The sequence below is a fragment of the Hypomesus nipponensis genome, chromosome 7, assembly GCF_054491055.1.
Source record: "Hypomesus nipponensis isolate SF chromosome 7, ASM5449105v1, whole genome shotgun sequence".
In the NCBI taxonomy this organism is placed as follows: Eukaryota; Metazoa; Chordata; class Actinopteri; order Osmeriformes; family Osmeridae; genus Hypomesus; species Hypomesus nipponensis.
In genome coordinates, this window is record NC_140367.1 from 2,404,858 (window position 1) to 2,420,023 (window position 15,166).

General features: G+C 51.7%; 1 protein-coding gene across 5 annotated transcripts in view; it reads left to right on the forward strand.

The window, feature by feature from the left end:
• The window catches only part of chchd3a (coiled-coil-helix-coiled-coil-helix domain containing 3a), a 58,159-nt gene that overhangs the window by 30,072 nt on the left and 12,921 nt on the right, over positions 1-15,166 (forward strand). For all 5 annotated transcript variants that reach the window (XM_084701705.1, XM_084701706.1, XM_084701708.1 and 2 more), the window contains 2 exons: positions 3,636-3,719; positions 11,284-11,354. In XM_084701705.1, coding sequence (XP_084557831.1) covers positions 3,636-3,719; positions 11,284-11,354 — 155 coding nt within the window. The remainder of the gene's footprint in view (positions 1-3,635; positions 3,720-11,283; positions 11,355-15,166) is intronic.

A 15,166-nucleotide genomic window follows, 5' to 3' on the forward strand; every position in this document is an offset into this window, starting at 1 on the left:
CCAACAACCAGAACAGTTTCATTTGACACGCTTGTGATGATACACGGCCGCCCCACACCACTCCTCTCTCTCCAACCCTTTTTCCTCTCTGCCTCCTTCTCTCTTTGTATCTCTCTCTTTCTCTCTGTTCGAGCTAAATTAAGCTGTCAAAATAAGACAGTTTTCTGGCATGCAGGGTCACACTTTGACGATTCCAGCCCTGCATTGTTACCCATAGGACACACCCTGCCCCCCCCCCCCCCCACACACACACACGCACACACACTCTAACAGCTGAACACACCATATTATTTTCACACATTTTGATCCTGTGGTGAAGTGGTTTTGTTCTCGTGTGGGCTGGGGGGATGACACTGCCCCCCATAGCCCTGTCTGGATCAGGGGTCTTCACCGTGCCAGGCAGCAGACACAAGGGTAACCGTGGCTTGAACAAGAGGGTAGTTACTGCAATGGGGGGGCTGTGAGGGGGAGGGCCTGTGTTTGGGGGTCGAGAGGATCCACTAGACTGAAGAGTAGTGAACTAATACTGTCAGCTAGAGACCAGAGGGCCACATCCTCTCAGCTGTTAGCTTACTGGTCAGACGTTGTTATCTTTTTATATATATATATATATATATAGCATTTTTCATGCTTTATTATACAGTCTTTAAGTGAAAAGGTAAGGGTTAGAGAGATGTGAGAGACACAGCAAAGAGCTCGGGTCAGATTGGAACCCAGGCTGCTGTGGTAATCCCTCAGTCTGGATGGTGCTGTGGTATGACCTCAGTCTGGATGGTGCTGTGGTAATCCCTCAGTCTGGATGGTGCTGTGGTAATCCCTCAGTCTGGATGATGCTGTGGTATGACCTCAGTATGGATGGTGCTGTGGTAATCCCTCAGTCTGGAGTGTGCTGTGGTATGACCTCAGTATGGATGGTGCTGTGGTATGATCTCAGTATGGATGGTGCTGTGGTAATCCCTCAGTCTGGATGGTGCTGTGGTATGCCCTCAGCCTGAATGGTGCTGTGGTAATCCCTCAGTCTGGATGGTGCTGTGGTAATCCCTCAGTCTGGATGGTGCTGTGGTATGACCTCAGTCTGGATGGTGCTGTGGTAATCCCTCAGTCTGGATGGTGCTGTGGTAATCCCTCAGTCTGGATGATGCTGTGGTATGACCTCAGTATGGATGGTGCTGTGGTAATCCCTCAGTCTGGATGGTGCTGTGGTATGACCTCAGTATGGATGGTGCTGTGGTATGATCTCAGTATGGATGGTGCTGTGGTAATCCCTCAGTCTGGATGGTGCTGTGGTAATCCCTCAGTCTGGATGGTGCTGTGGTATGCCCTCAGCCTGAATGGTGCTGTGGTAATCCCTCAGCCTGAATGGTGCTGTGGTAATCCCTCAGTCTGGATGGTGCTCACTCTTACCTGGTGAGCTACCCGGACAAAGTCAGATGGGGTTTTATCTCCGCTTGACTAGCGTGAACTTGACAGGGCGGACAACCTTCTCTCTCTCTTCGTTGGTCTGTGCTCGCTCCTTCTCGTCGCGCGGCAACACAAAAGCAGAGCGCCATCACAGAGCAGTGAGCCCATGGAAGTTAAAACATTTCATGACTTGTGTTTTGTCCCCCGCGCCGGATCGTGGTGATTAAAGATCTGGTGGGCTGCTGCCTCACAGGACAGCCTGAATATGGAATCCACAGGGTGTTATTTAAATGTGATTCCGTCTTGTGTGTGTGTGTGTGTGTGTGTGTGTGTGTGTGTGTGTGTGTGTGTGTTCGTTAAATGCAATTCTGTGTAATTTGTGTGTACAAGTGTCTTCTCCAAATGTGATTCCGTGTTGTGTGTGTGTGTGCGCGCACACAGGTGTTCTCTAAATGTGTGTGTGTGAGGGGGAGATAGCAGAAGGGGAGTGTGTGTCCTCAGCCTTGTCCTGGTGCAGTGCACTCACCCCAAGCTGGAGAATACTAAACCTTCTAAATGTCATTTTGAAGAAGTTCATGGATGAATCAGCACCTTTTCTCTCTCTTTCTCTCAATGCTTCCTCCCTTCAGGAGATTGGACGGAAGGTAAGGCTGGAGACTCCCCCTCACCCTCCCCCTCCCCTCTCACCCTCCCCTCCTCTGCATGCTTTCCAGAGAACCAAAGCTATTCTTTGGCTCCATCATTTCAGTTCTCTTTCAATCCCGCTGAAACATATTCCTCTTCATAGCCCCTTCACGTTGCCACTGCACGCTAATGCAGTGCATTCTCTCTTCACCTCTCGTCAGCGCCAGACCTAACAAGATACAACCTTTTAAAAGCTTTTTTAGTTTGCTTTTAGGTAACGACATGCTATCTTCTTTCAGTCCGGTCTTTCATTGCAAATGTCTCTGGTTACTGTGGAAGACCGTGAAGCTACCTGGTGTCCAATCAGTGTTCTGTACTGTTCTATGTTGATGTGTTCTGTACTGTTCTGTGTCGATGTGTTCTGTTGGTAGACTATGCCCATAGTGGCACCATCCCAGCCCTGACTCATCTCTCTGACAAGAGTCTCTCATCCAGACCTAGCAGACCTAGATCTCTCATCCAGACCAAGCAGACCTAGATCTCTCATCCAGACCAAGCAGACCTAGATCTCTCATCCAGACCTAGCAGACCTAGATCTCTCATCCAGACCAAGCAGACCTAGATCTCTCATCCAGACCTAGCAGACCTAGATCTCTCATCCAGACCTAGCAGACCTAGATCTCTCATCCAGACCAAGCAGACCTAGATCTCTCATCCAGACCTAGCAGACCTAGATCTTCACAGGGCCTGGCCGGAACATGTCCCAGTCAGCACTTGGATCCTCTGAAACAGACCCGATCTGCAGTGCACTGTTCCTCCATCCTTCTAGATCTATTCCAACAGCTCGGCAGAGGTCTTACCTAGCGGAAGCTTTTTGTCTCCCCATGTCTCCATCGCCCTCTAAAGCAGACCCTGTCCACTGACAGCCCAGCTTAGTGGAAATGGGGCTGTGGGTGTGGGGGGCTGGGGGGGGGGGCTGGGGGGCTGTGTAGGGGGCACAGGGTGATTTCCTGGGAGCTGTCATGCCTAGGCCTATCTCCAGGAGAGATCAGCTCCGGTCTGATGGGTGTTTACTGAAGGTCACTGGCGAGAAGGAAGCTAGGAGATAGACCTCGCTCGTAAATAAGAAGAGAGGAGCCTTTCTCTTTGTGGTCTGATGTTATCCCCTTCCCCAGCTGTGTCACACGTACACACACACACACACACACACACACACATACAGGAGACATACATTACATACACACATCTAGGTCTAAAGACACTCTGATCCAAAAACCCCTCGTGAACCAACGTCCTTGGAAGTTCTAGAGACGACACCAGACTCTCTCTCCCTCTCTGTCACTGAGGCGTCCCCCTCCGCACCTCCACCCCAGCCCCTCGTCTCTCCAGGGTGGTGGTAGACAGGGACATAGAGAGCTCGTGTCTGTGTTCAGATCTCTGTGTCTCTGTCTGCTACTGTGGCTGTCTGACTCGTCATGTGTTTGTCTTGCGTGTGTCTGTGTTTCATGGTCTGCTGAGCTCTCTAGTAATGGCTTTTCTTCTTCCTTCTCCCACTATCTGCAACGTGTGTGTGTGTGTGTGTGTGTGTGTGTGTGTGTGTGTGTGTGTAGGCCAGGCAGCTGGAGGCCAGAGATGCAGAGCTGAAAAAACAAGAAGCGTTCTACAGAGAGCAGGTGTCCAAGCTGGAGGAGAGGGTAAGACCAGACCCACCACAACACACACACTCAACCACAGTCACAACACACACAGCCACAACACACACACACACAGCCACAACACACACACACACACAAGCCCCATACTAACCAGAGTCACCGCCCCCACCCTGCTCCCAGTCCTGGGACAGCTTCACGCTGGTCACATGACCCCTGCTCCCAGTCCTGAGACAGCTTCACGCTGGTCACATGACCCTGCTCCCAGTCCTGAGACAGCTTCACGCTGGTCACATGACCCTGCTCCCAGTCCTGAGACAGCTTCACGCTGGTCACATGACCCTGCTCCCAGTCCTGAGACAGCTTCACGCTGGTCACATGACCCTGCTCCCAGTCCTGAGACAGCTTCACGCTGGTCACATGACCCTGCTCCCAGTCCTGAGACAGCTTCACGCTGGTCACATGACCCTGCTCCCAGTCCTGAGACAGCTTCTCGCTGGTCACACCAGGTTGCTGTCAGGGCAGTGGAGGGGGGGGGGGGGTCAGATAGTTTGCCCTCTTCAGCAGGGTTTCATAGCTCTGAAAAACGTGTCTTCGCTTAATTGAAAGACCCCATATGCGGGTTGCGGCAGATTGCGCCATCACACACACACACGCTCGCACACACACGCGCTCGCACACACACTGTTTTGAATCAGTGTGTTCTGTTGGAGGACAGTTCTGCAGACTGGTGTTCAGCTCTCCTCAAGCTGGGAACGAACACATCAGTCCCTACAAGGTCAGTGCTGCCAGGAGTTGATTGGTCCACTACCCCACGCAGGGTATGTGTGAGTGCGTGCCCCAAAACGTCTGCTTCCTGCAGTGTCTGTGCGAGCAGGACATGTTTCCAACCATCTCAGTAGGTTCTTTTGTTAACAACAGCCAATCAATATTGATTGTGTTCTGTCGGTGATTGGTTTGAGTTGGACAGCAGCGTTTGGTTGGCTACTGCAGAACAGGAGGTGATGTCGCTGACGTCAGACGCTCAGAGCAATCTGTGAGTCATTAAGGAAGGAGGGAAAAACCCACCCTTTTTAACTGAGTTTCTTCTCTTTACTTGTCTCCCATGGCAACACCATATGAGTGTAGCGTTGTGTGGCCATAAACGGGGAGATGATGGAGGGAGGACTGGAGAGAGAGGAGGGAGAGAGAGGAGGGAGAGAGAGGAGGGAGGACTGGAGAGAGAGGAGGGAGGACTGGAGAGAGAGGAGGGAGGACTGGAGAGAGAGGAGGGAGGACTGGAGAGAGAGGAGGGAGGACTGGAGAGAGAGGAGGGAGGACTGGAGAGAGAGGAGGGAGGACCGGAGAGAGAGGAGGGAGGACCGGAGAGAGACGAGGGAGGACTGGAGAGAGAGGAGGGAGGACTGGAGAGAGAGGAGGGAGAGAGAGGAGGGAGGACTGGAGAGAGAGGAGGGAGAGAGAGGAGGGAGGACTGGAGAGAGAGGAGGGAGAGAGAGGAGGGAGGACTGGAGAGAGAGGAGGGAGAGAGAGGAGGGAGGACTGGAGAGAGAGGAGGGAGAGAGAGGAGGGAGGACTGGAGAGAGAGGAGGGAGAGAGAGGAGGGAGGACTGGAGAGAGAGGAGGGAGAGAGAAGAGGGAGGACTGGAGAGAGGAGGGAGAACTGGAGGGAGAGGACTGGAGAGAGAGGAGGGAGAGAGAGGAGGGAGGACTGGAGAGAGAGGAGGGAGAGAGAGGAGGGAGGACTGGAGAGATAGGAGGGAGAGGACTGGAGAGATAGGAGGGAGAGGACTGGAGAGAGAGGAGGGAGGACTGGAGAGAGAGACAGACAGACAGACCCTTTCAGACCGCAGAGTCTTAGCGGACCCGTTTGAGTGAGTCGTGTTGAATCAGAAAACATTTAAATAAAGTAAATTCAAGAATCGTATCGCATAATGTAATTCATATTATGATTCTCGACGTAAAGGGAAGATCTGCTGTCCAGATCCTGAGACCTCAGCAAGGTCATCTAGCTGCCAGGCCCTGGGCTCAGACGGCTGAGGGGAGGGACGAGGAGGAGTGATCAGGAAAGGGATCAGTCCCTCACTAGCACAGGCCTCATTGACCACCCGCTCCCTCATCAATCAGCCAACCACCCCTAATCAATACCTCCTCACTCTGTCAACAAATCACCTTCACAACCCTGGAAGAGATGTGTGTGTGGGGGGGGGGGAGGGGGGGGGGAGGAGGGAGGACGGCAGCGAAGGACAGAAAGAGAGAGGAGGAGGGATGAGAGAGGAGAGGAACCAAAGGGATCTGGACCTATCTAACATGTCTGTGTGAATCCTCTAGATTTATGGATCTGGATTAACATGATAGATATGAAGAATGGTGCAAGGCCAGAGCACTTACTCCCACTTATCTGCCTCACACACACTCACACACACTCACACACACTCACACACACTCACACACACTCACACACACTCACACACACTCACACACACTCACACACTCACTCTCACACACACACACCAGCAGCTCCAGTGGTGTTCCCGCCTTCAGCCCAGTCATGGATGGCCTGGTCAGGTGTGCTGTATGTGGAGCTCATTGAAATGGTAGTAGAGGCACACACAGCATCTGAGAGAAGCAGACGAGGAAAACAAACCTGACGGTATTGATCGCCCACGCGTGCCCTGGCTGTTTTCTTATCTCTATGAGGCCCGAGGCGTTGATGTGTTGGTCTGTGTGTGTGTGTGTGCGTGCGTGCGTGTGCGTGTGTGTGTGTGTGTTTTGCCGGATCAATGGCAGGACTGTTGCATGTGGTCTTGCTGTGAAGAGCAAGTTCTCTCATCCTCCCAGCACATTACCTCCATCTTTCCTAGCCCCCTCCATCGTTTGATTTCCTTCTTTTACTATCTCCATCTCCGATTTCTTTATTTTTCTTCCCCCCAATACACACACTGGGGGTGAGTGAGAGGGTAAAGGAGGAGATAGAGGGAGGGAGAGAGAGGGGGAGAGAGAGAGAGAGAATAAAAGTCTGATATATATTACACGTCTCTTCCAATCCAACATTGCTATTTGTCAGAGGGGCAGCGAGTGACAGACCATCACCAGGGTCTCAGACAAGCTCACCAGCGCTGCCAAACGCAGCCCTCTCATTGGCCACGCCGGCTAAATTGCCTCTGAAAACAATATCTATATATTTATTACATTCTCACTCAATACCTGCTGTAAAACAATCTCATATTTAACAATCTGCGCCAGAAGTTCGTTCTCTCTCTCTCTCTCTCTCTCTCTGTCTCTCTCTCTGTATCTCTCTCTCTCTCTCTCTCTCTCTCTCTGTGTGTCTCTCTCTGTGTGTCTCTCTCTGTCTGTCTGTGTGTCTCTGTCTCTCAGTTTTTTTTTTCTCTCACGCCGTGCTCCCTGTTTTTGTCTGGTCTTTCTCGTTTCAACGTCTTTCATTTTTTCACATCTTTTTATGCCTTTTCTTTTTTTTTATTCCCCCTCAATGTCTTTTTCTTTAGATGTCATTTGATTTTTTTTTTACCCTCTTAAAAAGACAATCACTGTTACCATTGGTGCCTCCATAGTCCTGCACACACAGCTACACTTATGATAGGAAGAGGGGGTGACAGTTAGAGAAGCCATTATGGGGCTTTAAATGTTCTATATCTGCCGAAAGGGATCGATACTCTTTCTGAGGACTCCAGTCCAGCAGGAATGACAACTTTCTCACTGCCTCCGTCGTGACAATGTGCTTTGACTTTGAATCACCAGGACGGTTGGAAGCCAAGTGCTCTGGCGTTCAGGACAAATCTATTCAGGAATGACATTTTTTTGTGTGCCTTCAGTCAACAAACGGAGCAAGGAGTGCATGACTCGACAGTCTAAACCTGCGTGCGTGTTGACAGACTGGCCCAGCGCTGAATGCTCTAATAACTGAACCCTCAATCTGCTCTTGCAGAAGCGTCTCTCCAGTCCTTTTTCTCATATCGTTGCAGTTTAGCTATTTTAATATCTCCTGAAAGAAGAAATTCATGCTTCACCGAGTTCTCCCTGGCTAATCACAGAGCTCCAGAGCTGTGCTGGGGTGTTGTGGACTGACTTTGGTGCTGCCAGCCCTGGGGCCTGTCCTCCAGGAGGGGCTTGGCCCTCCCTCCCTGCTCCCTCCCTCCCTGCTCCCTCCCTGCTCCCTCCTTGCTCCCTCCCTCCCTGCTCCCTCCCTCCCCGCTCCCTCGCTCCCTCCCTGCTCCCTCCCTCCCTGCTCCCTCCCTCCCTGCTCCCTCCCTCCCCGCTCCCTCGCTCCCTCCCTGCTCCCTCCCTCCCTGCTCCCTCCCTCCCTCCCTGCTCCCTCCTTGCTCCCTCCCTCCCTGCTCCCTCCCTCCCTCCCTGCTCCCTCCCTGCTCCCTCCCTGCTCCCTCCCTCCCTGCTCCCTTCCTGCTCCCTCCCTCCCCGCTCCCTCGCTCCCTCCCTGCTCCTTCCCTCCCCGCTCCCTCCCTCCCTCCCTCCCTGCTCCCTCCCTCCCTCCCTCCCTGCTGCCTCCCTGCTCCTTCCCTCCCCGCTCCCTCCCTCCCTCCCTGCTCCCTCCCTCCCTCCCTCCCTGCTCCCTCCCTCCCTCCCTCCCTGCTCCCTCCCTCCCCGCTCCCTCCCTCCCTCCCTGCTCCCTCCCTCCCTCCCTCCCTGCTCCCTCCCTGCTCCCTCCCTGCTCCCTCCCTCCCTCCCTGCTCCCTCCCTCCCTCCCTCCCTGCTCCCTCCCTGCTCCCTCCCTCCCTCCCTGCTCCCTCCCTCCTCACTCCCTGCTCCCTTGATTTCATTACCTCGGGTTCCTCTGCAGCAGGAGTCTCCGCTCTCACACACACACTCGCACCCACACTCTCACACACACACTCACACGCACACACGCACACAGCAGTAGTGAACGTTGTGTTTAAGATAAGAAAAGCAGATTTATTTTGAGAAAATTATGTGGGATGTATCAAATCACCAGTGTGTGATCTGTACATGTTCAGAGTTGTACTTTAACGAGCTCTCTGTGAACATGTCACCCAGTGACTACCACACCACCACACAACTGACTACAGGGTGGGAGAGACTGGAGCTGAAACACACACTAATGGTCAAAGCTGTGGGGTCCCACACACACACACACACAGACACACACAACCTCTGCCTCCTGCCTGGCAACAGATAACAGCGAGAAGCCATTAACGTGTCTTTATTTGTTTTCCTCATTAAAAATGGGGAGCGAGGGCTTTTTAATTTGAAGGCAAGTCTACCACGAGGTTGCTTCTATCTGCCTCTGTATCGCCGGAGTGCATTAGAGATAATGACTTCATTTGTCTACGACACCCCTCACCAGCTTACTGTTTTAGCACTAGATGAGCTTAATGTTGCCCATCCACGCAAATGGGAGCAAAAAAATGAAAGGGTTTTCGAGCTGTCAACAAACCGACTCGTTCTTAGCCTGGGTCTGGTACGGTGTATCTCAGCTGGGCTCCTATCGTCTGGGAGAACTGCCAGCCGCCTCCTTTCGAGAACGAACGGACCAATCCGGTTTGAGACTAATCAAGCCCCGATTGGTTTACAAGTGCCATGGAGGTCTGTTACCCCCTTGCAAAAATAGGACTTTTGTGGAGTGGTGAAGTGTTGGCGCCCAAATCAAAGCGAGGGTGGTGTTTGTCCAGTCCTGTCATGCCCTGGCTCATCTCCCAAAATCAGTTTGTGGACGTCTGAAAAATCACCGCTGAAGCCCACTCTCTAATCACAGACAACACCACTGCAAATGACACTGTCTAGTGCCTGTTTGATCGTATGTGTGTGTGTGTGTGTGTGTCTGTTGGTGTAGATGGTTGTCGTGTGTGTGTGTGTGTGTGTGTGTGTGTGTGTGTGACTTGGCCCTGTAATCAGTGTCACACATGGCCTTTTGTGCTTCCTGGTGGATTACAGTTGTGATTAGCTTCAGCTCTGCCATTTAGACAGGTACTGCCACCTCACCATCTCTATTCCTAACAGGGACGTTGCCATACGCACACACACCCCTCGCGCACACACACGTAGCGCACACAAACACAAACACACCTAGCGCACATACTCACCCCTAGTGCACACACACACACCTAGCGCACACACACGCACAGTCCAATATCACCGTCTGCAGCACACTGACATCACAAACAGCTTTGTTATAAACTTAGAGAATAACTATTGACTACCCGTCTCATGAAATCCTAGATACATCATACATACTGTACAATAGACAGAATATTTACATTTTATATACTGCAAATGCCATCTATGACCTCAGCCTATTTTAACAGTTGATATTTATGTGTCTGTATCATGGATAAAAGACCGCAGTGTTCGTGGCTTAAGATAGCTGACAATGTCATTCTAATCTGCGAACCTTCCAAAGCAGACATTTTAAATAGGGTGTTAGCTGCAAGTGTCTCTTTCAGCACAGTGTCGTGTCATATCTCCCCAGCCCAGATCCCCTCTAACCATAACACATGGCTATCGATCCTCCTCCTGCTCTGTTCATTTCTATTGATTCCTTCACAACGGAGATAAATTGCCATTCCAGGCGTATTATAGGGTGAGATGATTGCACAAGGGCACCTAGGAGAGACGCGGCCAACGATTGACTCGCGACAGGAAGTGACACACAGGAAGTCTCCATCTCTGCATGACCAAATGCAGCGTCCTCTAAAAGTATTTGTGTCCTTGGTGCCTAAACCCTCCTCCAAAAGCATTTTAACTCGAGATCGAACAAACAATCAAATATGACTTTTACTGGCGTTGAGATATATAAAGTGTTTAATCGCAGCGGCACCATGAACCCCCCAGCTTCCTAAAGCATATTAAAAGGTGTATGGGGATGGTGGTAATTCAGGTTGAGTGCTGCGCCTTGGCCTCTGTTGTTATGACCCACCAGAGGACCTGGTGTCGACTGGATAGGCTGCTCTGCCAAGCGCACTGCTGTCTCTAAAACACTCTACTCCGACTGGACAATCATTACCACACACACACACAGTACATGCTGCTAGATGGTTATAAAGGTAGGCTAACACACCAGAAGCAGCCACAGAATCCTGACCACATGAACAACGCAGATTCAGAAATAAGCCCGAGCCCTGATTCTTAATGCTGCTGCGCCCTCAATATCCCCATCCATAAAGTTTTAATAGAGTTTGGGAGATGGCTGCAGTGTGAGGCCTGGGGTGGTGTCCATCACGAGCCAATCAGACTGGGGTGGTGTCCATCACGAGCCAATCAGACTGGGCTGGTGTCCATCACAAGCCAATCAGAGAAGGAGGCTTGGCCAGGCTTCAGTGTTTTCTTCCACCCAAACAACGCCAACTTCTAGAGAGGCAGAGAGAAGATATGAATAAATTGGATAAGCTTATCTATTTTATGTAAGTGTTGCAATCTGATTCTGACATGCCATCAATTTTTTTATTCCTTGCTCTTTTCTTCTTTTCCGCCCTCCTGCATTCTCAATTTTCTCTCACACATTCTCTCACACTTTCTTTCGGTCTCTCTCTCACTCACTCTCCCTCTCTGTCTCTCTGTCTGTCTCTCTCTCTGTCTGTCTCTCTGTCTGTCTCTCTCTCTGTCTCTCTCTCTCCAGAGTGCTCAGTTCTACAAGGTCACCACAGAGAACTACCACAAGGCTGCTGACCAAGTCAACGCCAAGTTCAAGTAAGTTCTGTTGCCCATCAACGCCGTGTAGAAACTCATCACCCTTTACCACCGCCACAGGTTTCCTTGGAAACGGTTCAACAGCATCATCTGTTGCTATCAGAGAAATATTAAGTTTTCAAATTTGTTACTGTTTCCCGTATTATATCATTCCCAGTGTCTCTGTGGCATATCTGACCAGAGGAAACTTGGGCTCTCCCTCCAGGCCAGCCCATCTCTTTCAATCAGGCCCACATTAGCCCGGCCTGTCAGCTCATGTTGATGATGCGCTTCACTGATAGCCTCTTATGAAATGGACCTCCTATCTGGTGTCCGGCCATGTTGTGTACCTTTTACAGTGCCTTTTTTGTTGTTGCTGTGTTTATTTGTTTGACAGGAAGAGCATTTATTTTGAATACTCCCAATGTATGCTGTGTTCAGCACTGTATGCCAGTTAAATACCTCACTGTATACCGGTTAAATAGCTTACTGTATGCCAGTTAAAAAGCCTACTGTATGCCTGTTAGCACTGTAAAATGAGGTGTATGTCAGCATACCAAACAGCCTATTAGCTAGCTCATACATGTAACTAAAGACTATGTCAATTTCCAGTCCATTCGTGTTCCATCTATCCCCTAATAAGAGACCATTAGACTCCATAGTAATGTAAGGAAAGTGGATGAAGAGCCCACAGCAGGCGGAGCTTAGGGGGGCCAGGCTCTGGGCCTTGTCTGGGGGCTAGCGCTAATCAGGTTAGCCCGTCATTAGCCGGCGCTAACTCCGGGATCATTGTCTCCCTCAGAAATGCCAGAAACTGATTAGCTCGCCCGCTGGGGCTAGCGTTAGCCTCGGGTAGCAGGGGCTTGAGACTTCCCAAATCACATTACGAAGAAAATGTACTGGAATATCATTAGAGTGACACGACTGTTGCTAACTGCTAACGTGAGGCGGGTGTGCGACTGGCCACGTGATGGGAGAACTCTTCTCTGATTGGTTGATTGGATTACAGGAGGTGCATTACCAGGGCCGTGATTGGATTAGAGGGCTTGGGGAGGGAAGGGTTTGTTTGTCAATGAAATGGCGGGAAGGTCTGGTGTTACGAGGTAGGGAGGGAGGGAGACGAGTCAACTAATCGGGTTTCCGAGGGTGTGTTCAGTACAGCGTGTACGTGCCTCATACTCATTGGTAGCTTGTGTGTTTTTTGTGTGCATGGAAGTTTTTGTAGCTTGTGTGTGTATTTGTGGACGTTGCTAAACAGACACAGTGTTTATCCTTGTACCACTTGCTCTTCTGAGTTCTCCTAAGGTCTCCCTATGGATAAGACCTCTACAACTCTGCAGAGGGGGACAGAGAGGGAGGGCATTGATATCTAGGACACAGTTGAATATTACGACCAGATATTTTATCTTAACGCCATTTGATTTTCTGAAAGTTCAAATTGCCCTGGAGAGGACTGTAAAAGAGTGGGCACATCTATAATTGATAGAATGAACATGGTTTAGATATGATAATGGTCTTTATAAGAGGGTGTGTGGGAGATCTTATTCTACAGGAGAATCCTTTCCTGACTGGGCCAAGACTTCTTTATGTTCATTAATACATTTGGAGAGACTGGCTTACAGCATTGGATTGGCGTGTGTCACATGTTCACAAGCACACATGGACACACCAAAATCAACTGTGTGTGTGTGTGTGTGTGTGTGTGTGTGTGTGTGTGTGTGTGTGTGTGTGTGTGTGGGAGGGAGGGAGGGAGGGAGGGAGGGAGGGAGGGAGGGAGGGAGGGAGGGAGGGAGGGAGGGAGGGAGGGAGGGAGGGAGGGAGGGAGGGAGGTAGGGAGGGAGGGAGGGAGGGAGGGAGGGAGGGAGGGAGGGAGGGAGGGAGGGAGGGAGGGAGGGAGGGAGGGAGGGAGGGAGGGAGGGAGTTAGTTCTGTTTGGGCGTGGTCGTGTTCTATGTTGGTGTGTGCGGTTCTATTCTGCAGCCCAGTTCTGCTGCAAGTAGTTAGTATGTCCACTGTCCGACTGGTGCAGGCTTGTTTGTGGTTGTATGTGTGATGACAAGGTACACAGATTAACTGCACAGTTTGTTCTCTGAAGATATGAGAGGTAGATGTGCGTTTGCTAGTGTGCGTTTGAGTTTGCTGTCGTATGTGTGTGTTTGCAATCTGGTATGTTGACTGTCGCGTGTGGATGTGTGTGTGCGTGCGTGTGTGTGTGTGCGTGCGTGTGTATCTGTGTGTGTTGAGTAGTGCGTGTGTGTGTGTGTGTGTGTGTGTGTGTGTGTGTGTGTGTGTGCGTGGTGCAGCTGTTCCCTGACGTTCCTGCAGTATTCCCGGCAGAGTTCCTGGCATGATGGAGTTCTCCCAACTGTAGCACCACTGTATTACTGTGACCTCATTACTTCTACACACACACACATACATCTAAACTACACACACACACACACATCTAAACTACACACACACACACACACACACAAATCTAAACTACCCACATTCTCACTCACTTCGATTTGCTCTCTCTCCTGGGCCCCTGAGCCCAGAGGCACATACGCACAGATTCACAGTCCTTTTGAATGGACCACACTTCCAATTTGCAAATCTCACACACAAACAACCACACACACACACAGACACTCTCAAATAGACGCTGTGCTCGTTGTGTTGTGAAGAGGTAGAATGTGTTCAGGTGGACCCAAGCTCTCCTCCAGTGTTGCATCATGGTCAGCCTCTTTTGCCGTGACGCCAGACGGAAACCGTGTTGCTCTCATCCCAAACTCTGGCTGACGGCCAGGTTTGCCTCCCAGCCTGGAGCAGGCCTGGTGTGGGGAAGGGTGTCCACACTGGAGCCTGGAGCAGGTCTGGTGTGGGGAAGGGTGTCCACACTGGAGCCTGGAGCAGGTCTGGTGTAGGGGCATGGTGTCCACACTGGAGCCTGGAGCATGCCTGGTGTAGGGGCAGGGCGTCCACAATGGAGCCTGGAGCAGGTCTGGTGTGAGGCAGGGTGTCCACACTGGAGCCTGGAGCATGCCTGGTGTAGGGGCAGGGCGTCCACACACTGGAGCCTGGAGCATGCCTGGTGTGGGGGCAGGGCGTCCACACACTGGAGCCTGGAGCAGGCCTGGTGTAGGGGCAGGGCGTCCACACTGGAGCCTGGAGCAGGCCTGGTGTAGGGGCAGGGCGTCCACACACTGGAGCCTGGAGCATGCCTGGTGTGGGGCAGGGTGTCCACACTGGAGCCTGGAGCAGGCCTGGTGTAGGGGCAGGGCGTCCACACACTGGAGCCTGGAGCATGCCTGGTGTAGGGGCAGGGCGTCCACACTGGAGCCTGGAGCAGGCCTGGTGTAGGGGCAGGGCGTCCACACACTGGAGCCTGGAGCATGCCTGGTGTGGGGCAGGGTGTCCACACTGGAGCCTGGAGCAGGCCTGGTGTAGGGGCAGGGCGTCCACACACTGGAGCCTGGAGCATGCCTGGTGTAGGGGCAGGGCGTCCACACACTGAAGAGGACGGGGCCTGTGTAGGACTGACCCAGTGGGCTTTGGAGCCCCGTGTTGTCTGACAGGAGTGGAAGGGAATGAGAAATGGGAGATTATAGAGGTGTGAGAGGGAGGGAGAGGTGGGCCTGTAAGCCTGCTGTCAGGGTTAACCTTTACTGGGGCTTTGAGATGCTTAGTACAGCCGGCTCTTCTCCTTGTGTGTTATGGGTCCTTATGGAGAGAGCATGGGCTCTGGACATCACTGAGGATTTCATCACATCTTCTGATTCGGGGGGATTGAATCCCTCCACTACACACACACCACACACCACACACACTCACACACACACCTTACTGTCG